The sequence below is a fragment of the Passer domesticus genome, chromosome 12, assembly GCF_036417665.1.
Source record: "Passer domesticus isolate bPasDom1 chromosome 12, bPasDom1.hap1, whole genome shotgun sequence".
Lineage (NCBI taxonomy): Eukaryota > Metazoa > Chordata > Aves > Passeriformes > Passeridae > Passer > Passer domesticus.
Genome location: NC_087485.1, coordinates 1653975 through 1681857, shown reverse-complemented (window position 1 = coordinate 1681857; position 27883 = coordinate 1653975). Strand labels below are relative to the sequence as shown.

Genomic DNA, 27883 nt, shown 5'->3' with positions numbered 1-27883 from the left:
CTTCTGTCATCTTTTTCTGCTTATGTTGCTAAGAACTAACCCAGAAATAGCTTTCCCGGGAGGGAAAAAAGTGCTTCCTCAGCAGCTTTTGCCAGAGGTGAACCGCTCTGAGCATCCTTTGAAGAGCCCGAAGCTGCAGAGCTTCACCCCGGGGGGGTTGCGATGCCCCCTCCTCCAACCGCAGTCCAAGACAAGGGGCCAAAATCTCTCCCGTGCCTCCTCGGGCCCCTTCCCCGACTGACATCCAGCCTTCCCCTCTTCTCTCCTGTTCGCTGCAGGTCTGAAGGATGCGGCAGAGCCCCGCCGGCCCTCGGGAGCCGCCCGCAGCCCGGCCCCGGGGAGCTGCTGCCCCTCTGCCGGTGCCCATGGGCGGAGGACCATGCCCGTGACGGGGGCACGGCAGCTCGCAGCGGGACGGGACAGCGGGGCTCCGTAGCCTTGTCCCCTGCTCGGTATCATGACTGGAGAGACCCAGCATGTCTACACCATCGGCGATGCTGAGGCCGGCCCCAAAGAGCCCGACAAGGGCTGCGAAGGCTGCGGGGACAAGGATGGGAGGGCGCTGGGCGGGGAGGGGACATCCCCCTTCCCCAAGGACAAGGAGCCCCAGAGCCAGCGGGAAGCTGTGATCCGGCCGCAGCAAGCGGGGAAGATCGACTTCAAATCCCTGCAGTGCAAGCCCAAGTTCGGCAATGACAGCACGTGGGGAGAGGTCAAGGGCAGCCCGCTGTCCCCGCCGGGGAAGGGGCGAGCCCGGGAGCGCAGCCGGCGCTCGGGGAAGGGCGAGCGGGGCCACCAGCAGCTCTACCGGCTCAGCATCGCCGGCACCCGGCCCAGCCCCACCATCGGCATCGCCTACCCGCAGCAGAAGGTGACGCCCCCGAAGAAGCCGGAGGTGACGCCCGCGGCCGGCAGCTACCGCTTCCACGTGCCCGGCATCCCCCAGCGCGACGCCGAGCTCCGGCCGGAGGAAATCGCCTTCGGACGCTGCTTCCCGGACGCCGCCGGCAGCCGGATCTCCACCAGTTATACCTCACAGCCCGGCCCTCCCCTCGGCCCCAAGGGGCAGCCCCCTGCCGCCGGCATCCCCCTCAAGAACCCCGGCACCCATGGGCAGCTACATTATTTAGAGTTCCAGGCAAACCGGGCCGAGTCCTGGCCTTCCGCGGAGAAGAGCTTCGCCGGTGCTACCTACGGGATCTCGGTGCAGAAGCCCAGCTCTTTCTCCGAGGGTGGCAAAGCCGCTGTGCACGGCCTGGGGGCTTTGCCCTGCCAGCTCCCCTTCCAGCTGCTGCACGAGGCGGGGAAGGAGCCGTTCCGCGGCAGCCAGGAGTTCCTGGAGGTGGGAATCGCCGCCGCCGCCCCGCTGGCTCCAGGTGCCTTCGCCTTCCACTCGTCCCCCAGAGAGTGGCCAGAGGAGCCGCTGGGCGGGGGCTCCTACGAGAGCGTGTCCCCCGAGGGGAGGCTGTACGGGCTGCCCGTGCCCCCGCCGCCACCACCGCCCTTCCTGCACCCGCCGCCGCCCGCCCTGCACCACGGCCCCTTGCCATGCTACAAGGGCAGGGCCGAGCATCCCGCCGACCCCACTGGTGCTCTCCCGTCGTCTGGTGCTATCGACCAAAACCCAAGCACTTTCCAAGAAAACCAAGCTGTTTTTCCGTCTAGTTTACACTCGCCTACCATGCCAAAGCCGGTGGGGAAGAGGCAAGCCTCGGCCAAGGACGGCGTCCCCGGCCCGCGGCTGCTGGTGCAGAGCAGCCCCCTGAGAAGGACCGTGCCACCAAATTCCCTGTCCCAAGTGCACTTTCAGAGCAAGGCCTATTGCAGCTCCCCCGCGGGCAGCGGCGGCGCGGGAGCCGTGCCCTTCGAGACGAGCGTTCCCACTACGGCACCCACCCACCCCAGGCTTGTGCAAGCTTGGGAAGGTGCCACGAAGGCGTTTTCTCCCATGGACCAGAATTCAGCACCTTATTCAAACCCTGTTGGAAACCAGTTCTCATTCGAGTGCCAGTCTGGCCCCGAGCAGAGGCAGCACAGGCAGAAAAATGCCAGGCTGCCTTGGCAGCAGATGCACCTCCCTTCTGCAGTGCCCGGTGCCAACAGGCTGGAGCTGTCGAGACACATCAGCAGCCAGAAGCTCCCCTTCCCCCTGGGCACGTCGGACTGGCAGGGCAGCGGGAAAGCCCAGAAAGGGCCCCCCATAAGCAATTCTCCGGGGTACCACAGCAAAAAGCTGTTATCAGGAGAGAGCCTGCAGAGGGGAGATCCCAGCGTGACAGCAGCTTTCTCCTTTGAGAGTGGGAAGGAACCAGGGTCTCCTGCCTGCGACTCGAGAAGCAAAGCCCTGTTCTACACTATGGCTCAAGCAGCTCCTCCTCCTCCTCCCTCAAGGAGCTCGTCGGGCTCAGGGCTGGTCCTGCCACCATCGGCCTTGGCAGCTGCCTCCCCTTGCGAGTCCCCACTGCCGTCCCCTGTCCCCAACCCCACGTGTGGCAGCACCTGCTCGTCGCTGTCCCCCATGTCCAGCAGCCCACTCAACTTCGAGGACAGCCAGATGTCCGGAGCGCTGACCCCCTCGCCCTTCTTCCAGCACCCCTGCCACACCAAGGATGCCAACAAAGCCTTCCACCCCTCCGAGGTTCTGAGTCCCAGCTCGCTTCATTACCACCCCCCGGACTCTGTCAAGTCCTTCAGCTTCCCTCCGGATGCTCTGAAAGACGACAGCCTCCTGAAATGTGCCCCGGGCAGCCCGTTCCACAAACCCGGCGGGGAGACGGCCAAAGGATGCTCGGACGGGCTGGATGGGGAGCAGCCTCCACCACCGTACTCCTCCCATCACCTGCTGGCCACCTCCCTGAGCAGTGCCAGCCTGGACCAGCTGGACGTGCTGCTGACCTGCAGACAGTGTGACCAGAACTACAGCAACCTGTCCTCCTTCCTGCAGCACCGCCAGTTCTGCGCCTCCCACCCCGCTGCCCAGGCAGAGCCCAGGGACGCTCCCCGGGCAGCCGAGGGGCGGAAGGTGCTCCCAGCAGAGCCTCCCAAAGCCCCCGGCCTGGCGCTCTCTCCAGACCCCCAGGGACATCTGTTGGCGCTGAACAAGAGCGACGACTTCTTGCTGGATGGGGAAGGCAAAAGCGAGGGCAAGGAGGACGCTCTGAAGGGCGGCCTCTTCCACGGCCTGGCCACCAGCTCCCTCCCGCTCAGCGCCTCCGACCTGGACATCGACGATGCCAAGCTGGACAGCCTGATCACCGAGGCCCTCAACGGCCTGGGGTACCAGTCGGATAACCCGGAGATCGACAGCAGCTTCATCGACGTGTTTGCTGATGAGGAGCTGCCGGGCGTGAAGGCGGCGGGCGGGGGCACGGCCCACAAGGCCAAGGAGGGCCTGGCCTCGGAGAGCAAATCCAAGCAGGCAGCGGAGGAGAAGGCAGCAGGAGAGGCCAAGGCTGGCTGGTTTTGTGAAGATGGCCACCCAGGTGGGGAGCAGGTGAAGAGAGGGGCAGGAAAGCGGCACCTTCACAAAGGGAGGGTGGCACGGAGGGTGGCACCGCAGGAGCCGCATCCCGCGGCAGAGGGAGCAGAGAGGACAGCCCGGCTGAGGGCAGGCAGGAAGAACAGCATCCCACCAGCCAGCACCTCCAGCCAAAAGCATCCCAGGAAACTCAGCCAAGACCCTCCGCTGAAGAGCGAGGTGGGGCCAGGTGTTGCCACCAAGAGCTCCAAGCCACCGCGGTTCTCCATGAAGGACGTGAAGAAGCGGAAGCCCCGGAGCGGGACGTGGAGCAAGGAGCTCATCCACAAGATCGTGCAGCAGAAGAACAAGCTCCACAAGCTGCAGGTGAAGAGCAGCAAGCAGGCCCAGTTGCCCCAGGCCACCGAGAGGCCGCTGGCAGCCACCAAGGAGGGCGGGCTGAGGGAATACGACTACGTGTCCGACTCGGATGAGGAGGGGGCAGAGTGCAGCAAGCCCCGGGGCAGGAAGAAGCGTGGCACAGGATTCATGGGGAGGAGCAAGTACAGCTTCAGCAAGAAACGCCTGGGCAGAAGTGAGAGGGCCAGAGAGAAAGACCCAGCCTGGAGCTACAGCCGGAAAAGGGACAGTCAGAAAAGGGAGGCACAGGAGGACAGGGATGTCCCGAGTCAGGAGGATGCTGAGAAAGAGGATTGTGCTGCCAGAGCCCGAAGGAGGAGCAGCCACTTATCTGCTGGCAGCAACCACAGCATGCCCAGAGAGATGGGCACGAGCCCACCCTGCGCTGGTGGGGCTGGTGACAAGGGTGGCACCCAGAGGAGGAGGCGCTCGGGCAGCCCAGCCCATGTGCCAAGGACTCCCCTCAGCCCTCCCCAGCACAGCAGCCCAAAGACGAGCCAGGAGAGCAAAGAGGACATTCCCAGGGGGAGCAGGAGGTTTGGCTCAGCCAAACCTTTGCTGGCAGGCTCCAGGACACGGCCGAGTACTGAACCAGACATTTCTGTCATGGACTGTGCACAGGAGGAGCCGTCACCACAGCCCCAGGAAAGGCAAATGCCTGGCACAGCCACCCCAGGCAGGAGCCCTGCCAGCTTCTCCTCTAAGGAGGGGGTGGAAGAGCCCAGAGGAGCAGCAAAGCTCCCTGGTGAGGCTCGAGAGCCCACCCTGCAGGCTCAGGGCTCTCCTGAGCTCACCATGGACCACCAGAGGCACCAGTTTGCCCCTTTCCCAAGTGAAGGGCTGAAATACCACACAGAGGAGGTGACTGCTCCACCCCACAGCAGTAACAAATCGAGTCCTGGCCGTGGGAGTGCCACCTGCTCGGAAGCAGGAATCAAATTCACAAAGGGACAGGGGCTCTGTGACACTCGGAAGGATTATCCCACACCAGCTCCCACCTACGGGGGTGATGCAGTGGGAATGATGCTCGCTGCCAAGACACCCGATCCGTATGCCAGCAGTGACAACACATTTTTTGATCCCAAAGGCCTTCCCAGTCACTACGAGGACAACCTCTTCCCAAAGCCCCCGGCCCTGGGCTCCTCCCACATGGATGACATGTACCTGTGCCGGGACGACATCAGCGCCAGCTCCTTCGAGCAGAAACACTCCAGCATCTCCCCTTTTGCCACGGAAATGCCACAGGGCAAAGTGTCCTCCCCGCTCAGCTTTGACTCCTCGTCGATATTCGGCGAGCTGCCCGTCTCTGAGTTCGATCCCTACGAGAGCAAGGACGGATATGTGACACCATTCCCCTGTCCTGGGAGCGCTCCCCGCAAGCCGCTGCCCTTCGAGCAGCCCTACCCACCCTTCCTGCCGGAGAAAGACTGGTCCCTCATGGAGGAGGTGGCTCCCATGCTGCCAGAAGACATGAGTCAGTTCCACAGCCTCTCCGTGGAGAAGCCACCAGCCAAGAAGTTCCCCGAGGAAGGAGCTGTCCCCAGCAGCCAGCTCTCCCTGCCGCTGCCAGACAGGATCGCGGATTACAACGCGGCTTTCATGAGCAACATTTCAGATGACGAGCTGGAGATCAAGCGCTTGGTCACGGAGCTGGAAAGCCAACTGCAAACCAGCAAGCTGGACTCCGAGGTGTCCGTCACCCTCCAGAAATCCGAGCCAAACGTTGCTGTCCACCTGCGAGCGCAGGGGGCCGAGCGGTTCCCGGTGCTGCCGGGAGAGCCAGAGGCAGGCCAGGAGAAAGGGCTGTTTTTGGCAGGTGAGCTGGGCAGACCGAGCCTCTGCGTTGGGGAGAGGCTGGCAGGGGAGAAGCCAGACGTGGTGCCTGCCCGTGAGGACTATGAGAGACCCAGGGAGCCCTGGGCGTGCCCGCTGGAGCTGGGCTCGCTGGAAACCGGGATGGGCATCCCAGCCCCGCTGGCCACAAACCATTTCTGCTCCAAAGACAGCAGTGAGCAGCTCCAGGGGGTTGTGGCCACTGAGGAAAGAGACCTCAGGAAGATGGAAAATGGGTCTTCTTCCAAAAGTGTACCTGGCTCAAGCACAACTGACCAAACAGAGGCTCCCATCTACACCAGCCCTGTGACAAAAAGCCCTCCTGTTGTCACTGACCCCGTGTTCCCCGAGACCATGGGTGCAGCAGAAGTAACCAAAGACCCCCTGCCATCCCTACCATCCCTGCCGTGCCAGTGCAGTGCTGAGGGCTTCCCTGTGCCAGGAAAAGCAGACACTGATCCTGCAGAGCTGGAGAAGTTTGATGCCCATCTTCCAAACCCTCACCCCCAATTTGGCTTTCAGCCGGGTCCCACCCCAGCCTTGGATCTCGCCTTTTCACCTCATGTCAAAGAGGTCCCAGATACAGAAGAAAAACCCTTAAGCAGGACTGAGCCCCCCAAAACAGTGAAAAATGCTGTGGATCTCAAAGGGGGTGGTGGTGGGCCCACGCTGGTGGAGGAGACAGAGGAGAGGAGGAGTCCCAATGCCTATCAAAGCCCTGCACCCAGTGACAAAGCCAGCAAGCCCAAAGTGCTGCTGTTTGAGATGCTGAGTGTGCCCAAGGAGAGCGACCACCCTTCCCAGGAGATGATGGGGGCATCCCAGGAGACCTCTGCTAACCCCCTGCAGCAGCTCCAGCTCTTCGTCGCCCGGACGGTGAAGAACAACGAGGAGGAGCTGTTGATGCCGTGCTTCCCTGGGCTGCTGGCTCCCAGCCACCCCTGTGCCACCACCCACGTCCAGACAGAGCACCTGGAGCAGAGCAGTGCTGCTTTGGAAGGAGAAGATCAAACCCAAAGGGAAGGGGATCTCCCCAGTGGAAGCAGCACTGGGAATATCGCTGCTCCAGGAAGAGAGGTGCTTTCTCCCAGTGGATGTGAGCAGCTGGAGTCGTTGGATGTAGAGGGCTCTTACCATGCAAAACAATCCACGTCGGCAAAGCCGGAGCTGCAAAATAATGTAACAGAGCTGCAGCACTTAGCAAATGAAGCCCCGGAGCCAAGGGACATTAATATCCCTGCAGATGGTGTTCCCCAGGAGCGTAATGACCTCTCACCACCCAACAGCACCGCCGTGACCTCGCTGCCAGGGCAGGGGAGGAAAACTGATCAGCTCAGGGAAGAGCAGGAGGGAGATAACAACACAACGACCTTGGCATTTAGGAAACATGAGCAATCCCACCCCAGCCATGGTTTGCTCGAGGAAGAAACGCTGGGCAGAGAAGAGGGAGAGAGGCTGGAAAGGAGTTGGGTGGGGAAGGGGGCACAGCACCCGGGCAGTGCTCCCATGAGTCCTGTCAGCCCCCTTGGTCCCTCTGAGGGGGATCTCCACCAGGATCACAGCTTGGGGATGGAGATAAAAGCCAGCAGAGTCAGTGCAGATGTTCCCAGAGAAGGGAATGGCGAGTTGTCCCTCAATGGCTGTGATTACACAGGTGAACCTCCAGCCAGCCTGCTCTCACCAGCCAAATACTCCAATCTCAAATGCTTGCAGAGCAGTGGGGAGGAGGTCCCCAGTTTAGGCAGCCAGCTCTCAGATGAGAAGAATTACAGCTCCTCCCTGCCTGCAACACCAAGTTCATTCATCACAAAGAGTTGTCCTCCCGAGGCCAGCAGCCATCACATCCACCACACCGTGAGCCCAGCAGAGCAAGGGACATGGGACAGGGCACCCACCTTCCCTCCCTCGCCACATCACCGCGGGGCTGTGCCAATGGAAGCGCCTGAGGAACGTCCCCATCACCTCCCTGATGGTGTTTTGGGTAGCTATGAATCATCTGGAAGAGAAAGGACAGTGAGACCCTGCACTCTGCTGCATGGTGATGCGTTGTTGGGCTCTGCCTTGGAGATGGGTGGTCCCCAGGAACCTCCTGGGAAGGACTGTTCTCTTCCCTGCTCGCCGCCTTTCCAGCCAAAGGGTGTTGGGAAGGAGGTCCCCGAAAACACCAGTGCCATGCTGACAAATTTTAAAGAAAACCAAGGGTGTGCCATCACAGACACTGTCGTTAACTCCACCCCTCCAGAAACCCAGGATTATCCAACCCAGCCCACAGAGGATCTTCCGCCCATGGAAGAAAGGGAGGTCAACCTGAACCAAGAGAACAAGCTTGAAAACTGCTCCCGTGTCAGGAATAAGCACCAAAGTGAAGCAGAGGCTTTGTGCAATGGTTTTGCTGTTCAGAACATGTCAGCTGCCATCAGCAGAGGTCTTACAAGGGCTGAAGATCTTGATTCTGCTGAATTAAATGGCCACGAGTTTCCAGAGGCAGCAGAGGTGAGACCTGGTGTTTCCAAAACCACAGAGAGTGAAGGAAAGAGTTTAAAAGGGGAGAATTCCAAAAGCCATGGGGCTGCAGAAGCTGGGGTTTTAAACAGCGTAGGCCAAGGAGAGGACTGCACACCCAGCAGTACTCCAGACCCATCCCAAAATGAACTCCACAAAGGAAGAAAGCCCAATGGACTCCCCGTGACCTGTGACATTTGTTCAGCCACTTTCCGGTCCAAGCCCGGCCTGACCAGGCACAAAGCTGTCAAGCACCAGGTGAAGAATGGTGGTTTGCCACAGCCCAGCAAGACTCCCAGGTCCCCTCTGATTCCTGCACACAAGACATCAAAAGCAGCCCAAAAGGTGCCAAGGAGGAGCCTGAAGGTGTCAGTCAAAGACAAAACCTGCAGCTCACAGGCGCTGACCTCCACCGTTGAACGCATTCCCAAGAAAATCCTCCCACACCTGGAGAAAGAGCCCAGCACGCAGATGCAGGAGGTGGTGAGCAGAGTGCTCAGCGACCTCAGCGTGATCTCCTTGGAGATGTCCCAGGAGCTGCACCTGCAGAGGGAGGTGAAGGCAAAGGGACCGCGCCCGGAGGTGAGGGGATCGGGAGAGGCAGCGTCTGGGAAGGTGGATTTGGGATGGCAGGTCAGGAAAGGAGAAAAGGGCAGAAGGAGCCAAAGCAAAGGTCTTGGTGAGGAGAACAGCAGTTCTGAGAGGCAGCTCAAGAGGAAAGTGAGGCGAAGGAAAGCGAAGGTGTTTCCCAGCAGGAGTGAGCCCGATGGTCCCTGTGAGCTGGAGAAGAGCACAGGTCCTGCTGCCCTCAGCTCCAGCCTGCCCGGGATCACAGAGGGCTTGCACGAGCCAGATGGCTGCATCTCCACAGAGGAGCAAAACAGGACCAGCACAGCCCAGCACTCCCAAAAGGCCAAAGAGTCCTCTTGTGCAGCCGAGCTTGAGGAAGACCTGGGCAGCAGGATGGGGTCTCTAAAGGAGATGGTCAGCAAGGAGACAGCCACAGCCACGGTCACCTGTCCTGGGGAGGTGGAAGATCCAGATGCAGTGGAAGACACACAGGCTTGCAAAAAATGGATCAGCGGGTTTGCGGAGCAAGTGGCAAAGGGATGGGGCAAGGTGGGCACAGAGCAGCATTTTGGTGCTGATGGCACAGAGGACATGGATGCTGGGACAGGGGACAGTCCTGTGGCAGGCAGTGACACCAGGAACTGGAGTGGTGCCCTGCAGGGTCCCGCAGCTCCTGAAGGGGCTTTGCTGCTGGAGAACCATGATTTGGGAACCACCCAAAATGTTTCTGGGCATGGTGCTCTGCAGACCACACCGGGGACCAGCCCTCCTCCTGCAGAGCCAAAGCGCTGGGTGAAGGCAGATGTGCCACCAGGCAGGGAGCACTGCGGGGACAGCACGGCCACCTCAGACCTCCAGAGCTTCTTTGACGATGATTCCACCTTCTCCCAGCTGTTCCCCAGGGATGACCAGGTTGTCCGGAGGAAGTGCACGCGGGTGTATGGGAAGCGCAGCAAGAAACCCAAACCTGCCCCCGAGGTCAGCCTGCAGCCAGCGGGGGCCATCGACCTCTTCACCATCCGCCTGGCTTCTGACCTCAGCGACACCAGCTCCTTCTGTGTCACCAGGGAGGACCCTTGCGAGTACGAGACCATCTCTGTTGACGATGCCCTGATGCTGAACATGTGCCATGGCAGCAAGGCAAAGAGTGGAGATGCTGCTCCAGATGGATCTAAAAGCATCGAGCTGAGGTTGGACCAGGAGGTGACCGACCAAGAGAAGGAGGACATTGACCTGGAGGACAACATGCTGACCTTCTTGTGCCAGAACAGCCACACAGACAGCATCCCCAGCTTGAACATCTGGGGCAGTCTGGAGAAGGAGGGGGAAAGCCTCTCTGCCGAGGACATGTTTGAGCCTCTGATGGACCTTGAGGATGAGCACTCGCTCCAAGAAGTGAACTCTGAGCCACCCGACCTGGCAGAGGAGTCCTACAATGCCAAAGATAGCGGGGATTCGGACTCACCTGAATTTCACACCATCGATATTGAGATGCTTAATGCAAAGCTGAAAATGAGAGACATGTGCTTCTTCAGCCCTTGCGAGGATCTTCCTGGCCATGGCGAGGACAGTGCTGTGAGTTTGAAACCAAAGTCGGGCAAGCACAGGAGCAAGCTGGAAGATGGGAAATTGGGGAAAAACCGTGGGGACATAACCATCAAAACCAAAGACAAGCAGTACAAGTGCAAAGTCTGCTTCCAGTGGTTCCTGACGCTGGGGGAGCTGGACTTCCACAAGCTCTCCCACAACCCTTCCCCTCCTCCTACCTGCTACATGTGTGTCCAGCGCAAATTCAGCTCCCGGGAGCAGCTGCGGGACCACCTGAAGGAGAAGCACGCCAGGAACAAAGCTGGGCTGTGGGCGTGCGGGATGTGCCTGAAGGAGATCTCCGACGTGTGGATGTACAACGAGCACCTGCGGGAGCACGCCACGCAGTTCGCGCGCAAGGGGCAGGCGCAGAAGTCGGTGATGGGGCTGCCGGGCTGCTTCGGTGAGGACAACGCCGCCGTCACCCACTTCCTCAACACCATCATGTGTCGGAAACCCAGCAGGTCCTCCCGGCACGGCGACCCCGGTGGCCGGCATGGGGTCAGCAGAGAGAGCAAGAGCCCCAAGGAGTTGCCCCTTGAGCAGGAGAAGGTGATGAAAGACCCCCTGGAAAGCAGCGTTAAAGTGAAGCCACCTGCACCCAGCTCCTCCAAAGCATCCTCCAGCCCATCTCCAGAGCACACGTCAAAAAGTGAAAGCACCCCAAAATCTGTCCCCATGCACCCAGACTGCAAGGATCCTTCCCGGGACTGCCATCACTGTGGCAAGCAGTTCCCCAAACCCTTCAAGCTCCAGCGGCACTTGGTCGTGCACAGCTTGCAGAAGATTTACTTGTGCCACAAGTGCCCCATGTTCTACCAGGAGACCAAAGAGCTCCGGAGCCACCTGAGCCAGGAGCATGGCGTGGTGGAGGAGCAGGAGATCAAGCACACCACCCTGTACGCCTGCGAGCTCTGCGCCGACGTCATGCACGTCATCAAGAAGTCCTTCATCTGCAGCATGTGCAACTACACCTTCTCCAAGAAGGAGCAGTACGACCGGCACATGGAGAAGCACCTGGCGGGCAGCAGCAAGACTTTCAAATTCCGAGGGGTCATGAGGCCTGGCACTGCCTGCAGGGAGAAGGTGAAGGAGAAGGAGGACGGGTCTCTCCGGGAGGGAATGCCACCGAGCAAGAAGCGGAAGGTGGCTCACCATGGCAGCTCAATCCCACACAGGTCACCAGTCCACCTAGACCCCACGAGTGACCTTCAGCTGGTGGAAGCTGGAAGCCCCAGCCTGCAGGCTCCCACTGACTCCTTCCCAACAGCACCTGGTGACCTGGGAACATCCCAGCCCTCCATGAAGGCAGAAGTCCTGGTGGGTGACTTCTCGGAGCTCCTGGCAGAAATGGAGAAGTCCCCATTTGACCCCTTGCCGCCACCACCCTGCCTGTCCCCATCTCTGCCAGTAGCTGCTGCAGGCAGCCCCGAGCTCGGCCACATCGCTGGCCTGTCCATCGAGGAGCTGGAGAAAGGAGCCTTTGATGGGAAACCCCTTCCTTTCTTGGACTCGCCTGAGTTTCCCATGGACCTTGCTGGCTTGGCTTGTCACCAAGCCACCAACCAAAAACTGTCCCCTCCCCTCCTGACCCAGAAACATGGCTGTGCCAATGCCCATAAAACAACAAGCACAGGCAACAAAGATGAATACAGGGCCTGTATCCTGGAAAATCCCAGCACAGACACCAACGCCGTGGAGGGGATCCCTTTTCTCCAGCTTGCCAAGAAGGTCTCAGAGCTTCCTTCCCCTAAGGCAGAGTCTCCACCAGCCACAGACACCCACAAATGGGGCAGCCCCAGTGCCAGTGATGCCTCTGCCTGGGAAGGTGCCGCTAAGCCGGTGTCTCCAGAAGGTGCCCACCAGCCCCTGCCCCCAAAGGACAAGACAGCATCACCCACACTCAACAGAGCTTCCAAAGATGCAGTGCCACCAAAGAAGACTGTGGGTAGTGAGGCTGCTCCCAGTGCGGGCAGCCCCGAGGAGGGTCAGCAGCCCATCTCAGGGAAGGAGAAATCCGTGCCTGAGGCTAAGGACTGTAGCGCTAACGCCAAGGACCAAGGTGGCAACCCAGGCAAATCCAGCAGCCACCAGCCCAGAGAAGAGGTGGCCAGCAACACCACAAGACACGGCCACGCTGAGCCAGGCAGAGCCACCAGCAAGCTTCACCCCAAGAGGAGGAAAGAACACAAGTCCTTGAGCCACCGGAGCAGCTCCGGCTCCCGGGAGAACATGGAAGGAGACGGGAAGAAGAAGAAAGCCCGGCCACCATGCCCGGCCAGGAGCGAGAGCACTGCTGAGCTCAAACGTGGCAGCTGGAGCAACACTGAGGCTCCGGCCCTGTCCCCTGGCAGGAGGGACACGCACTGCACCAAGCTGGGACCCAAGCCCAGAACAGGCTCCCAGCTGAAGAAGATGGTCCTGGACTCTTTCAACCAGAAGAAAGGGGAGCTCCGCCACGCCAACGGGGACGTGAAGCGCAGGAAAGCCATTCTGGGCAAGAGCCTCCACCAAGTGTTGGCCAAGGGGCCAGCGCCATCCCCGCGTGGCTCCTGGCACGGCCCCCGCGCCGCCCGTGGGGCCAAGGCGGCCGGCGCGGCCAGCTACCGCAGTGCCGAGTCCCAGAACAACCTGCTCAGCCAACTCTTTGGGCAAAAATTAACCAGCTTTAAAATTCCTTTAAGAAGAGATACTTCAGAATAATTTATGGAAGTGACTTATGGTGATCCTCAGCTGCTTTCATGGGGTTTGCAAGGGAAAAATTATCAAAGCATTAAATTCGTTTGTGTAGCATGATTTCTCTGTCTAGCTTAAATGAACTTGCACTGCAGCCTCTGTGAAATAGTTTGCTTTGTGTCTACTAATCTACTTTAATTCACCTGATTTATCATGCAAATGCTAGAACTTTGATGTTGCTGATGATTTTCATGAACTGAAATTGTAATCGCTTTGGGCAGACTGAATCGTCGAGAGCAATTGCTTTATTGCAGAAGTGCTGAGGTTATAAGGATACTTGCAAATCTCAGACCCTTTTGAGTCTGTGTCTGTGTTATCTTTGTACAAAGTACTTGAAGAGATGAACTTCATTCCGTAGACGTCTTATTCATAAGGTGCAGTACACTGTAGAAAGCAAATTTTTTTTTTTTTTTTGTGGAAGATTTTGCACAAATAATCCCGTACAATTCATTTAATTGGGAGCTGGCCTAAGCGATGATACAATTAAAAAATTAAATTAAGACCCAAGTGTCCTATATTTTGACAGCCATCCCTAAGAATTTTGTTTCTACATCGTCAAGAGAAGAACGACCCAGCTCTGGGGTTCTGGGGCTGTCGGAGCCCTCCAGAGGATGCTGCCACTCTTTGACCACTGTAGATGATGGGACTGGAGGAGAAGCGTCCCCGCGAGCAAACTGCACCTTGACACTTGTGACAAACTCTGATTTTTTAGGGTTTTTTGGGGTTTTTTGTGTGTGTGTGTGTGTGTGTGAGCGCGTGCGTGTTTTTTCTTTTTGTTTGTGGGGGGGGTTTTTTGTGCAACGAGAAAACTGTGCCAATTTACCGCAGCAAAAACCGGTACTGTCCGAGTGCCCTCAACGGTATCACTTCTAAACTCTCTTACTGTATTGACGTAGTGGCTCTATAGGTATCCGCTTGTACTATGCAGTTACTGGTGCTATTCTTCATTTGTAATGTGAATACAGACTTCCTTGATTGAAAAAAAATGGGGAATTGGTAGGGAGAAGCGATTATCTGTCAAAAAAATGGAGCAGAAAAAGAGAATTTTAAATAAAAAGCCAATTCAAGGGGGGAAACATTCAGCTTTAGGGAGAAAAATTAACTTTAGGGGACAAATACAACTTTTGGGGAATAAATACAACTTAGGGAAAAAATACAACTTTAGGGAAAAAGCTCCTCTATGCTGGTACTCCATAGTGTCAAAAAGGTTACGTCACATTAAACAAGCACGTTCTACAACCAAACTTTTGGATCCAGAAAGAAATCTCAGGTGCAAATGAGGACATGGAAAGATTTTATTGAAATACTCCCAAGTCAAGGAGGTGAAGTAATGCACTGATGTGATATGAACAGTCAAAGTACTTTGCGTCTGTCCTGCAATGATTTTTTGTTTTGTTTTAGAGTTAAAAGGAAAAAAAAAAGAGGCTTTATTCTGTTAATATGTATCTTTACAATTCTTTGTATTGTATAAAAAACTATTGTAGGTAATTTACCTTGGGTGCAATGTGTTCTGTCAAAAGTTTTTATTTTGATATTTTGTCCAGAGAAGCAGAGAGAGAGCAGGAAATGCCGTTTTATGATGTTGTCCGTGTGCTTTTAAAGTGCCTCTTTAATATTGTTAAATAAAGTATGAGATAAAAATATGGGGTGGTACTGTAAAGTCATCCATGATTAATCTTTTCAAATATATTCCAATATTTTCACAGAAATTCCCTGTCTGCGTGATGTTTGGGGGATGTTTGAGGTGTCCTCTGTAAAGGGGCTGAGGAGGACCTTGGTGGCACTGCTGTCTTCTCAGTGGTTTGCAAAATGTTGGAGCTTCTCAACAGTGAAGATGCTCCTGCAGCTCCTCTTCCTCACAGATCTTGTGCGAGTGCTGCTCATGGCAGGAGAGTCTTGTCCCTGAGGGGAAAAACCCAAGGTGATGGTGATGGTGCTGGTGGTGGTGGCCTGGTTTGGTGGTCATCATCTGGTGGTGGTGATGGCACAGTTAGGTCATCATTAATTGGCCATTGTCACAGCCCAATTTGGGCATTACCAACTGGCAGTGGCAACAGCCTGATCTGTCATCATCAGTTGCTGATGATGGTGATCCAGTTTGGTCACCAGTTTGTGACAGGTAACTAGGGGTTACCTAGTTTGGTCATCACCAAGTGTTGATGGCCCAGTGTGATCATCAGTTTGTGGTGAAGGTGATAACAGTGATGGTGATGATGGTGTTGGTGATGATAATGGCCCAGTTTAACCATTCCCCATTTTGGATGGTGATGGTGATAATGATGGTGCTGGTGAAGGTGATGGTGATGATGGTGACAGCCCAGTTTGCTCATCCCCCGTTTATGATGATGATGGCGAGGGCCCATTTTGATCATCCCCATTTGATGGTGATGATGCTGCTGCTGCTGCTGCTGCTGCTGCTGCTGGTAATGACTGTGGTGATTGATGATGATGACGACAATGACGATGTGATGATGATGCTGGTGAGTGCCCATTTTGCTCATCCCCTTGTTATGATGATGGTGATGATGATGGTGTTGGTGATGGCAATGATGATCATGATGATGCTGCTGCTGTTGGTGATGATGATGATGGTGATTGATGAGGATGATGAAGATGATGCTGGTGAATGCCCATTTTGCTCATCCCCATTTTATGATGATAGTGATAATCACAGTGTTGGTGATGGATGATGATGATGGTGATGGTGAGGGCCCATTTTGTTCATCTCCATTTTATGATGATAGTGATAATGACAGCGTTGGTGATGGCGATGCTGCTGGTGATGACGATGACAATGATTGATGATGATGATGATGATGATGATGATGATGATGATGATGGTGTTGGTCATGGATGATGATGATGATGATAGTGATAATCATGGTGTTGGTCATGGCGATGCTGCTGGTGATGATGGATGACGGTGATTGATGATGATGATGATAGTGATAATCACGTTATTGGTGATGGTGATGCTGCTGGTGATGATGATGATGATGATGATGGTGAGTGCCCATTTTGTTCATCTCCATTTTACGATGATAGTGATAATGACAGCGTTGGTGATGGCGATGCTGCTGCTGCTGGTGATGATGATGACAATGATTGATGATGATGATGATGATGATGATGATGATGATAGTGATAATCACGATGTTGGTGATGGCGATGCTGCTGCTGCTGGTGATGATGATGATGATGATGGTGATGGTGAGTGCCCATTTTGTTCATCTCCATTTTACGATGATAGTGATAATGACAGCGTTGGTGATGGCGATGCTGCTGGTGATGACGATGACAATGATTGATGATGATGATGATGATGATGATGACGACAGCGGTGCTGTTGAAGGCCCAGTCCCCTCATCCCCGCTTTGTCCTCGAGCTGACCTCTGCGCCCCGCTGGGCTGGGGTGGGAGCCGCCACCGCGGCGGTGTACTCCATCCTTTAATTACTGCCGCAATCACAACGAGGAGCCGCTGTCAGTGAGAGATAGCTCGGCACCGCCGGCTGGGATCCTCGCCACTCGGGGCTTGTAACTAAAACTGCAGGATTAATTTGATTAATTGATAGAATTATTTTCCAAACTACTCTTTTGTTTATGGAGGCTTAAAATGCTTGCCGCCTGCACCCTCCTGGTGTGTTGCAGAGTGGAGATAAAGTGGCTGAAAATAATTAGTATGGCTTAATTTAGGGAAAAAAATAACCTCAAAAGAATTTTGCAGAAAATTTAAGGCGGCACATTTTACTTTGTTTTGGCAGGAAATATTATGGAGCTGGAAATGGGACTTTTATGTTTTCCCTGTGCTATATTTCACCAGGGCAGCAAACCTGCGGGGCGGAGGAGGAGAATTTCATGCCTGGTTGTTACCAGAGCTCTCCCACACCTCCAGATTCATCACCTGGGCACCTGGAAATGAGTCTCCTGGGAGCCAGGGGAAGGCTGCAGGGATGGGACCCATCGCCAGGGCCCTGGGATGAGTGCAGGGACCCCTTCCCAAAGCTGCACCCATTTTTTGGAAGCCCAAGACAAGAGTGATGCCCACCTCAGGCTCTGCTCCCTCTGGAATGCCACTCCCCAGGGAGATGTTGGCATCATCCCCACACCTCTGGGGGCTGAATTATTTCATTTATCCTTTCCCCTCTAAATGTGTGTAGGTTTTTCCCCCCTGCTCTCACCCACATCCCACTCCCTCAGTCCCCCCCACCCATCAGCTCCTCTGAGCTCCCCAAACGCCCGGGTTTGCTGAGTCCTGCATTATCCAGCAGCGTTTGTCACTTGGGAGATTGCAGGCCCCTGTCACCATAATTCCAGGAGGATGCAAAGCCAGGCAGCTTCTCCCTGCTGGGGATTAGCTCCTGCTCAGCGGGGGCCAGTGGAGCAGGGGGGCTCCCGTGGCACCCAGCACCTCCAGGGGTCCCAGCCCTGCTCCCCCCGGGGTGTGGGGGGTCTGCACCCACATCCTCAGGGGTGGGACAGCTCCAGGCCCCAGGGTGGGTCTGACGGGAGGTGCCTGGCGTTAAAGGAGCCCCTCGGGGGGGATTGCTTGGCTTCTTGCCACCACCCTAAATTTTCCTCAGGCTGTGTGCTCTTCAAGCCCCCCCCCAAATCCAGCCAGCCTTTCTTTTCTCAGCCCCACATCCGAGTTTCTGAGCCAGAGGTGCTTTAAGCCTCTCCGTAAAGCCTGGAGGATAACGGGATCCACCATGGTTGTCACGCTGCAAGATTTAGGGGGCTGAAGATTTAGGAATTTTTTTTTTCTTGCTTTTGAGTCAAATCTGGCCGTTCCTTGCACAGCAGGAATTTAAAGCCCAGCTCCCACCTTCCTCCCCAGGGTGTGTGACAGGGACCACACACACCAGCACTCCTGGTGCTGAATTCATGCAGGAAAACCTGGAGCCCTGGTTGTGAACAGGAGCACAGGAGCCATGCAGCCCCCAGGGATGCCATCCTGCCAGCAGGAATTGGTTGGATTGCTCCTTTTGGGAGTTAGAACATCATTCCTACAGAAGGAGATGAGTAAGAGGGAGGGGGAAATAAGGACTGAGACACCCCAGCCTTGGATTTGGGGTGTGGGGCTGCTCACCCACACATTCTCACCTGGTTTCAGGAGCATCCAGCATCCTTTGTGCCAGGTTTAGGTTGGATATTGGGAACATTTCTTCATGGAAAGGCTGGTCCAGCCCTGGCCCAGCTGCTCGAGCAGTGGTGGAGCCCCCATCCCTGGAGGGATTTAACAGCCACGTGCATGTGGCACTTGGGGACACGGTTCAGTGGTGGCCTTGGCAGTGCTGGGGCCCGATGATCTTGGAGGCTTTTCAAACCTGAATCATTCCACGGCTGGGATTTGGTTGAATCCCAAACCCTTCCACGCTGCCACCGCAGCTCCCAGAGCCTGGAATTCCACAGCAGTGTCTGTGCCCAGGACGTGCCCAAGTCAGGGAGGAACATGCCCAAGCCATGCCCAAACCGTGCCTAAACCGTGCCCAAGCCATGCCCGGGCTTTGCTCTGCCGTGTCCCACCCGTGTCCCACCCGTGTCCCACCCGTGTCCCATCCATGCCCAAGCCTCGGAGCACCCCGGGCTGCTGGCAGCCCCCGAGGCTGTGCCACGGGCAGGTGACAAGTGGCACCCAGGGCCGGGTTCTCCTGCCAGCAGGTGGCAGGGCCCTTCTGCAGGTGGGGCACCGCGATGCCAGTCCTCCCTCTTGGGACAAAAAAAAACCCTAAAATAGGATATTTTGAGCGGGAAAAAAGCTGGTTTTGGAGCTTTGGCAGACCGTGCCAGTGGGCAGTGGCACAGGGGGCTCAGCACAGCCCCCCAAAATGCCCCCCAGCCACCCCTGAGCCCTGAAATCCGGCAGAGGCAGCGCCCCGGCTCTTCCCATTGACATTCCTGCGCCGCCGCCTCCCCTCGCCGCGTCTCTAATAATATCAGGCCAGATTAATTGGCACTAATACAAATGTACACAGCTCCATAAAAAGATGTCACCTCGCTCACAATGGGGGGAACGGCTGCTCCCGCATTATCTCTGCTCTGCAGGCGTGTAATTCACTCCTCGGGAAAACACGCGATTTATTCGGCTCCCCTGCAACAATCTCTCTGCAAACACCACGGCCTCGGCAAGGGAGCAGGGGGACACCCGGTCCCCGTGCGGGTGTCCCCAGGGGATGGGGCAGCGGGATGCGGGATTTGGGGATGGCCCACGCCGGGATCCAGCCCTTGGGTGGTGGTGGAGACCGAGAATTGTCAGCCCTGGGGGGCTCTTGGTGGCTCTGGGATGGTGCCAGGCAGGGAATTAAGGGGATATTGGAGAGGAGAGTGCCAAGGGAAGGATACAACCTGTTCCCTTCGCAGCATCACCGCCTCCAGGCTTTTGGGGCATTTTTTGGTCGGGGTGCGGCCCCCCGTGGGTGTGACAATGTCCCCCCATCCCCTGGAGATGCTGCCACCGCTTCTCCCAGCACAAAGAGCCGGGGACAGCCCCCATCCCTCTGCTGCCTGATGGGGAGGGGGAATTTGGGCAGCGCACCGCTGCTTGCTCGCCCCCAGCCCCTCAAACCCCTGCAATTAGCGATGCTGTGTTTAATTAAACGGCCGTCTCATTATCTCGGCGTAAGCAAACGCGGCAGGTGAGCACCGAGGGGGCTGATGGGCCAGAGGAGCCGGCTGGGTCTGCCGTGCCCCCCGCCCCAAAATCGCTGCAGCCCAGCCGGGGGGACCCCCGGGAGAGCCGGGCCGGGTTTGGGGTCCCTCGGCAGCTCCTGCTGGGTCAGAACCAACAGGACTGCCGGGCTGGGAGGGAGGGAAGGGCTCTGGAAGCAGAGCTGCTCCGGGGGGTCCAGGAAGGCGGCGATTCGAGGTGATGGGGGATGGTTTTGGGGGGTGGTCAGCCCCGGGGGGGCAGCAGAGCCTTGTCCTCAGCAGCATCTCCCACCTTCCGTAGGGTTTTTCTTTTTTTTTTTTTTTTTTTTTTTCTCCCCTGGATCTCTTCTTAATTCCTAACTTAATTTCTTTTGACATCCTCATTGCCGGTTTGACCTCTTTACTGGAATCATGCGCTGCTTAAAACTCATTATCCCACCATTGAAACAGGAAGTTAATTAAAAACCCTTTAAAAAAAGAAAGAGAAAAGGGGGGAAAAGCACATCCCATGTCCGGGGATAGATGGAAAGGGATATGACTGAGCTGTGCCGTGTCCCCACAGCCCACCAGCCCCCTCCATTGATCCAAAAACTCCTTCATTATTTGGGGAATAATGGCAAATCCACTGGCAAATCCTCCCAATCCAAGGTCAGCCATGGGCAAGGTCCAGTTTGGGAGAAATTGTTGTTTTTCACAGGACAATATTCCCACTGTGGATTCAAAATCTAAGTGGCTCCTGTTTAACCCACATTTCGCCCCAACATTTCTTCATGCTCACGGGTCACCTGGCTGGGATGGTGCCAAGGGGGGTCCCCAGGACACCCACACCACGCCAGGGTCACGGTGGCCATGGAAGTCACCAGTGGGAGGCGTTGGACCATTCATCTGGAAATGAGAGGGGTTCTAAGGGGTCCTAAAGAGCCCACAGAAGGTTTGGGGTGCCCCATAAGAGGCTTTGATCTATAAAAGGTGGATTGGGACTCAGTGATGGCACTGAGGTCCCAGAGGGGGGAGTGCTGTGAGTGTAGGACCTTCCAGAGACGTCACAAGGGACCCCAAAGCGGAATTTGGGTACCCCAAAGAAGGACTGAAGACCCCAAGGAGGAACTTCAGGATGCTGTGGAGCCCAGAAGGGGGGTCCGACCTAACGGGGTGGCACCAGAGACCCGGAGCAGAGGCTGGAGCCTCAGGGGGCTCCCGGAGCGAGGCTGGGGACACCCTTGGGATCCTTTGGGATCCTTTGGGGACCTTGGGGGGGGGGGGGGGGGCCACGGAGCAAGTCCCGCCCCCTCTGCCGTTAGCCCCGCCCCGCCTCGCGCGCGCCATCCGGTGGGCGTGGCCGGCGGGGGGCGGGGGCCTATGGGCGGCCGCGGCGGCGGCGCTGGCCCCGCCCCCCGGAGCGCTCCGCGGGTTTGATCCGGCGCGGCGCCCATTGAGAAAATCCCGCGGCGGCGGCGGCGGCGGCTTCGCTCCGCCGAGCACGGCCCGGCCCCGGCCCGGCCCGGCCCCGGCCCCGGCCCGGCCCCGCGGGCGGGCGGGCGGGCATGCGAGCAGCCGGGGGCCCGCCCGCCGCCACCCACCTGCCGCCCGCCCAGCCGCCAGCCGGGGCGCCGGGCTCGCCCCTCGCCGAGCGATGTCCAGGAGGAAACAGAGCAACCCCCGGCAGATCAAACGTGAGTCGCCGCTACCGGCAGCCTCTCCGCCGGTCCCTGCTGGCCGCACCGCCCTCCACCCCCCCCCTTATTTTTTTTGCGCCACCCCTTCGGCGGCAGCGCTCCCGCTCGCCTTCCCCCGGTGTCCCCGGTACTCCCGGGACCCACCCGGGACGGCCGCCCTGGGTGCCCGTTCCCGCTACCGGCCGCTCGCCTGCCTTGGTGTCTGTGGCCGCCGCTGCCCCTCCCGCGCCGCCTCCCCCCCGCCAGCGCGGTGGCTCCGGTACCGGCTCCCGATGGGGGCCCCGATAAGGCTTTAAAATATTCCGTTCTGCAAGTCCCGTCCTGATAACATCGCTCTGTCGGGACGGCCTGAAATTGTGATCTTATCTCCCCCGCCTGCCTCCCATCCAGCGCCGGCAGCCAGGGCCGGGGGCTCCCCAAACCCCCCCCGCAATCGCCGCCAGGCCACCCCAGCCCTGCCGGGGGCTCCCCATCCACCCTGGGGTACCCCAGCCCTGCCAGGGGCTCCCCATCCACCCTGGGGTACCCCAGCCCTGCCAGGGGCTCCTCCCCGCGGGGACAGCGCCCTGACCCCGCCGGGGCTCCCCTTCCCGCACGGGGACCCCCATTTGCGTGGGCGCTGCTGCACCCGCCGTGCCACCATCCCCATCGTCCCCGTGTGCCATCCTCCCCACCGGGCACGCTGTCCTTGACCCTCCGCCCTGCCCAGTGCCCCCCGGCCCCGCTGTGCATCCCAGCCCGGGCGGGACCGGCCGTGGGGAAGCGCCGCAGATCCCAGGGGCTTTGGGCACATCCCTGGGCAGTGGATGGACATTCCCGGGGGTCGCGCTGCCCGCTCTCCAGCCCATCGGCCGCGCTCTTGTTTTGCTCCAGCCAGGATGTACCAGCGAGGCGGAGAAATCCTGCAAAGTGCTGGAAGTTTTTTTGGTGCCGGGCTCAGCTTTGGCTTTTCTCCTTCCTCCCCGGTGTGTGTGTGTGTGTGTGTGTGTTTTCTTTCCCCCTCGAGTCGATGGAAGCTGGTGATAAGAGGGAGATGGGAGGATAGGGAAGGCTGGCCACCATGTGATAATCTACCTTTATCTTTCTCCTGAAATAATTGCAAGGCTGAGTTGCACCTACCTGTTTCCCTGCCTGGGGTGATTGCCGTGGTGATAACGCTCAGCTAGACTTTTACCCGGGGAGAGTTAAAAATAGTCCCAGCTGCCTCCTTTTTTTTTTTTTTCTTTTTTTTTTTTTTCCTTTTTTCCGGGATACTTTTCTCCTTTGGCTTTCTCCAACTTCCGCGGCTTTATTTCGGCAGAAAGCCCTGCCTGGGTAAGCCCGGCTGGCTGAGCCGGCAGCGTGCGGAGCGGCAGCGCTGGAATGCCCCCGCTCCCGGCGGGATGCCCGCTCCCAGCACCCACCAGCGCGGACTTTACTGCTTTACTGGGGCAAACTGGGGCGGCACGAGGCCGTGGCAGCTCGGCCGGGCGGCGGCGGCTCCCCGTATCTCCTTCCTCTGCTGCTTTTCTGCAGAGATGTGAAGAAATGATAAAGTGGGAGGCTGATCTCAGGCCGCCGGCGATGGCCAAAAGTGATTAAAAGCTGAGAGCTTGGAAGCCTTCCTGTATGTGTCAACATGAAAACAGTCATTAGAGGCGGCGAGCGCGGCGAGAGCGCCCTGCCGCTGCTCCGTCGGGGAAGGTATGCATGAATCAGGGCTCCGGTAACCAGACTCCTCTCATGTACAGACCGGACCTGTTTCCACAAAGTCTATCCTCCTTATCATCTCGGCTGGAGCATTAAAAACCTCCTCCAGATCGGTATCTGCTGATTTTATTTTTCCTGGGTGACGCGATGTTCTCGCTCTGCCTTCGCCCTTCTCTTGTGGGGTTGGGGTTTTGTTGGTTTTTTTTGGGTTTTTTTTTGAAGCGCGATGCGAGGCGCAGATTAAGGCTCGCGGGGAGATCGCCGGGAGAGCGGGCGATCGCCAGCAGAGATAAGACCGAGATCAGACACCGGACTATATTTAACCAGCTGCTTTAACCTTCCTCCCCTTGGTGCCTTTCCGGGCTGGAGCCGCGCGGGGATGGAGGGCCGGGGTGCCCGCCCCGAGCCCCCGGCAGCGGCGGTGGCACGCCGTGGGGAGGCTCCCCAAGCCGATTGCATCGCGATGGTGGCTTTCGATAGCGCACAAAACACCCCGAGCATCTCTCCCTTTCCTTTCTGGGGGTTCCTGCCCGCAGAGGACAGTTTCTTTCCATCCCTGCCTGTACCACCAACCTCCCTGCAGCTGCTTCTGCCTTATGGGGTGGCTCATTTTTTTTTCTTTCTCTCTTTTTTTTTTTTTTGTGTGTGTGTCTGTCTTTTGTTCTGCTGGTAGATAGATGTGAGGAGCTGATAGGGAGCAGGAGCTGATCTCCAGCGCAGATAGCCTGTTATATTTATTAACTTCAAACATGGGAGCGCGGGCGCCCAGCTGATGAGCGAGGCTCTGGCAGCTGCCGGTGCTTTCACAGCGCCGGGTCCTGCGATGGGGGAGCCTGATAAGCGGCAGATTGATCTCATCGCGCTGATGTGCCTCCCCCTCCCTTGTTCTTTTAATACAGATATTTTTTCATTATTTTTTTGGTTCCTAAGCGAGCTGGAAGCGAATGTTTTGTCATAGTTGCAGGGGCCTGTTTGTGGTTATTATATTTTTTTTATGGTGGTGGTTTTTTTTTTTTCTTTTTTTCCTTTTCCCTTTTTATTCTGCGCTCAGCTACAGTAGATCTGAGCTCCTGATAAGCGCCAAGCCCCGATCTCCATCCTGATAGAGATTGCCAGGGCTGATAAGGACCACTTATCTCTCCCCAGCAGACCGGAGCAGGATTCGCTACAACAACAAACACGGCAAAGAGGGGCAAAAGGGCTCCAACAATTTGTTCCACTGCAAATGTGATTAACGCAGGCACTTTAATTATCTGATGGGGGGCAGCTGCATGTGTGTTTTTATTTCTCAAGGTGGTGGGGTGGTTTCCCCCCCTCCACGTGCTCTGCGAGGCGAGCTGGCTTGAGGAGCCGAGCTCTCCCAGCTCCTGTTATCGGCTGCAGATGTTGCATTAGTTTGATGAGAGCTTTGACTTTTTTTGATGATTATCTCCCATTCTGCTCCGCCGCGCGGGCTGGGGAGGGGGGCGGGGGGAGGTGAAAACACCGTCATATTTTTGCATGTGGATTTTCTTTAATTGCTATTAGATGGTGTCAGATAACGAGCGCGATCTGCGCTGTTAAGCCGCATCTCTTGATGGGGTGCGCTGGGCCGGGTGGTTTTATTTTTTTCCTTTCCTCCTGCACGCTCGGCTGCTCCCCGGTCCCGCGTGGGCTCGGGAAGGGGACGCTGCAGCCGGGCAGGGGGTGGCCGTGGGAGAACCGTCCTTCCCGGGAGCTTGGAAAATTGCCTTTCTTTTAAAGATGACAGTGGCCAAGGCAGCGTCTATTTTTAGCGGCGGCGTGGTGAGCCGGTGGCGTGGGATGCTCCCGGCACGCCTCCTGCCCGCTCCTTCCCGCTGCCTTCCCTCCCCGAGTCGCTCCTTCCCTTCCAGGTGACTGTGTTTCAACCTCCTCTGCTTGTTGCTTTCTTTTTGTTTATTTTTTTTAACCTGTTTTTCCCTCTGCGCTCCGATGCAGCTGCACTTTTCCATCCCCGCCACCTCCGTGCCTCAGTTTCCCCATCCGCGCCTCGGGGGTGGGGGTGTTTGGGGAGGTGCTACCCCGGGGTGCTCCGTGGGATGGGGAGGGTTTGCTCCCAGGATGAGCCGGGTCCCAGCAGGACCTCCCAAAACCAGAATTTTCCGCACATCCCGGGGCTCCCTCGGGCTGCCAGCCCCCCTGTACCCCACTTGTGGCACCCCAGGGTGGCATCCCCGTGTCCCACATGTCTGTGACACCCACGGGCGCTGCCTGCCTGCCAACCCCTCCCCTCTTGTGCAAACGGCCCGGGGCTGTTGCCAGCCCTGGCGCGGTGGCACCGAGCTGGCAGGGGTGCGGGTGGCACTCGCAGCTGGCAGGGGTGCAGGTGGCAGAGCCCTGGGGCACAGCTGCCCCCGCAGGGGCTCTGCCCAGCCCGGCTCTTGGGACGTGCCGTGGGTGACACTGGGGGCTCCCAGGGCTGGGGAGCATCGTGGTGGGGTGGGATGGGGCAGGCACGGGTGGGGTGCAGCCAGCAGAGCCCACCGTGGGCAGTTGTGCCAGCCATGCCCAGGTGTTTCCCACAGGGCACGTTCCTGCCCAGAGCAGGGTCTGCCCCGGCCTCAGGTGGTGCTGGAAAAAGTTTTCCCTCCTCTTGCTCCTGGTGTGAGCATCCTGCAGGCCCCAGCTCCAGGAGAAGGTTGGCAGCTGGTGGCCCAGGGGACAGCTCGGAGCAGGGAATCCCTTCACCATGGATAAGGGAGAGATGGCACTGCTGGCCAGTGCCACCACCCCGTGCCCTGCCAGCCGTGGGACGCTGCATCCCTCAATGCCAGGGAGCCCTGCAGGCCCTTTCGGGGTGCTGGGGGTGCGTCCCAGCATGGCTCTCCCTGGCACCCCCATCTCTGCAGCGGGCAGCAGAGGAGGATGAGGGGGATGCTCGGGGAGCCAGGGCTGGAGCCGGGCTGGCCACGGCCAAACCAGTTCTGCTGAGGGCCCGGGGAGGTGAGGGAGGCTGTGCCAGCAGCTCCTTCCAGGGCCGTGGGCGCCAGGGTTGGGTTTTGTGTCTGCTGCTGCTCTTCCTCCTCCTGAGCCCCCGGGGGACACCCCCACACCATCCCCAGCCCGGGCACGGAGCCACGGTGATGGACTGTCCCTGGCATCCCGGGGAAGCCACCTCCAGCCGGGATTTGCACCTCGGGATCCCAAGTGGCGAGGTTGGGCAAGGTCTTATTTTCCGTGGTGAATCACGAGGCCACCTAGCAAGCTGCAGCTTCCCCTTTGGCCAAGTTGTGATGCGGCCAGCTCGGCAATCAGGGCTCGGGAGGAAAGCAATCCTATCCCCACGGGTGTTGCAGGAGTTGTGCAAGGAGGCAGTGCCACGGCACAGGTGATCTGAGGTTCCTGGAGAGGGGATGCCAGCGGGACCCCTGGCATCACCCCAAAGGCGTCACCCTGTCCATGTCCATCCTGGCGCAGGAATCTCCATGCTGTGGGACATTCCCAGCCCTGAAGGGACACCCTGGGAAAGGAAGGGACCACGCTGCCCAGAGTGGGAGCAGCAGGGCTGGGGATGGAGCTGCTGGGCCCTGCGTGGTGCTGCTGGATTTGGGGTCAAACGCAGCCGTGCTGGCCGAAGGAAGAGGATGTTTTCAGGATGTTTTCCATCCGTCCTGCTGCAAAAAAACCCCGTGATGCACCTTGGAAAACACTGGATGGGGCGTTGCTGTGGAGGGAAAACCAGCCCAGAGCTTCCATGGAGGCACAGCAGGGCTGAGAGCTGATGCTGCCCGGAGAGAGGGATGTGAGGAACCGGCAGGAGCGAGGAACCTGGAGCTTCCCGGAATTCAACACTGAAGGAGATGAATTGGAAAAGGCCTCTCTGCCAGCTCTGCACCGCACTCCACCTCTGCTCCATGCTGAGGATGTGGATTTTTCTTCCCGTGGGGCCAAGAAATCAGCTCCCCCACTTTGGAGAGGAGCAGGAATGGCAGCAGGAGGCCAGTATCTCCCTTTTTTTTCTGCGCCACATCCCATGACCGCTTTTGCTGCCTGACTCAGGGCTTTTGGCCGCCCCAGCTTGGCCGGGCTGTGTCCTGCTGCTCCTTTTATCAGGAGAGTTCAAGTGTTTCGGGGTAATACAGTTCCCTCTTCCGATGGCTGCCCGGCAAAGGCTCCACATTGTTCCTGCAGCAACATGTTTTTTTGGAAGGGCTGAAATGCCGAAAGGAATGCAACTGCTGACCTTGGGCTGCAGTGGGGTTAAGGAGTGTGTGCCTATGAGTCACTCCAGATAAGAGCCTTCCACGGCTTTTTTCCTCCAAAATAATTCTTTATCTCCTCTTTCTCACATCAACATATTTTCTTGACATCTCCCCTCCGATAGCGCGTGGAGGAAATGTGCTCCTCGGATTTGTTCATCTGATGAAATGTGGATCCATTGTTTTCCCTCGGCCTTGGCCAGCCGGAGCCTGACCCCAGGATTTGGGGATGCGCCTCCGAGCCAGAGCCAGGGCTTGGGGATGCTCAGTGGGGTCGGGGTCCCTGAGCTTTGGGAGTGCTCAGGAGGGTCATGGCTGCGAGATTTTGGGGTCAGTGCGTGGGGTTTTGGGATGTTTGTTGGCAGGGCACGAGGGCCTGGAGCTTTGGAAGTATTTAGGATTGATGCCTGTATTTTTGGGGATGTTTGGTGAGGTCAATGCCTGGAGATTTATGGGATGTTCAGTGGGGTCGGTGCCTGGAGTTCTGGGAATATTTAGGAATCATCCCTGCAGTTTTGAGAATGCAAACCCAGGGTTTGGGATGTTT

At 57.8% G+C, this 27883-nt stretch overlaps 2 protein-coding genes across 2 annotated transcripts in view; both read left to right on the top strand.

Annotated features, from left to right (window-relative positions):
* The window catches only part of ZNF469 (zinc finger protein 469), a 158945-nt gene extending 144131 nt beyond the window's left edge, over positions 1-14814 (top strand). Inside the window, exon 6 of the mRNA XM_064386648.1 lies at positions 279-14814. Coding sequence (XP_064242718.1) covers positions 458-13072 — 12615 coding nt within the window. The 5' untranslated portion in view covers positions 279-457 and the 3' untranslated portion in view covers positions 13073-14814. The remainder of the gene's footprint in view (positions 1-278) is intronic.
* Positions 14815-21262: 6448 nt separating this feature from the next.
* ZFPM1 (zinc finger protein, FOG family member 1) overlaps positions 21263-27883 on the top strand; it is a 35155-nt gene continuing 28534 nt past the window's right edge. Inside the window, exon 1 of the mRNA XM_064386825.1 lies at positions 21263-21424. Within this exon, the coding sequence (XP_064242895.1) occupies positions 21385-21424 (40 nt within the window). The 5' untranslated portion in view covers positions 21263-21384. The remainder of the gene's footprint in view (positions 21425-27883) is intronic.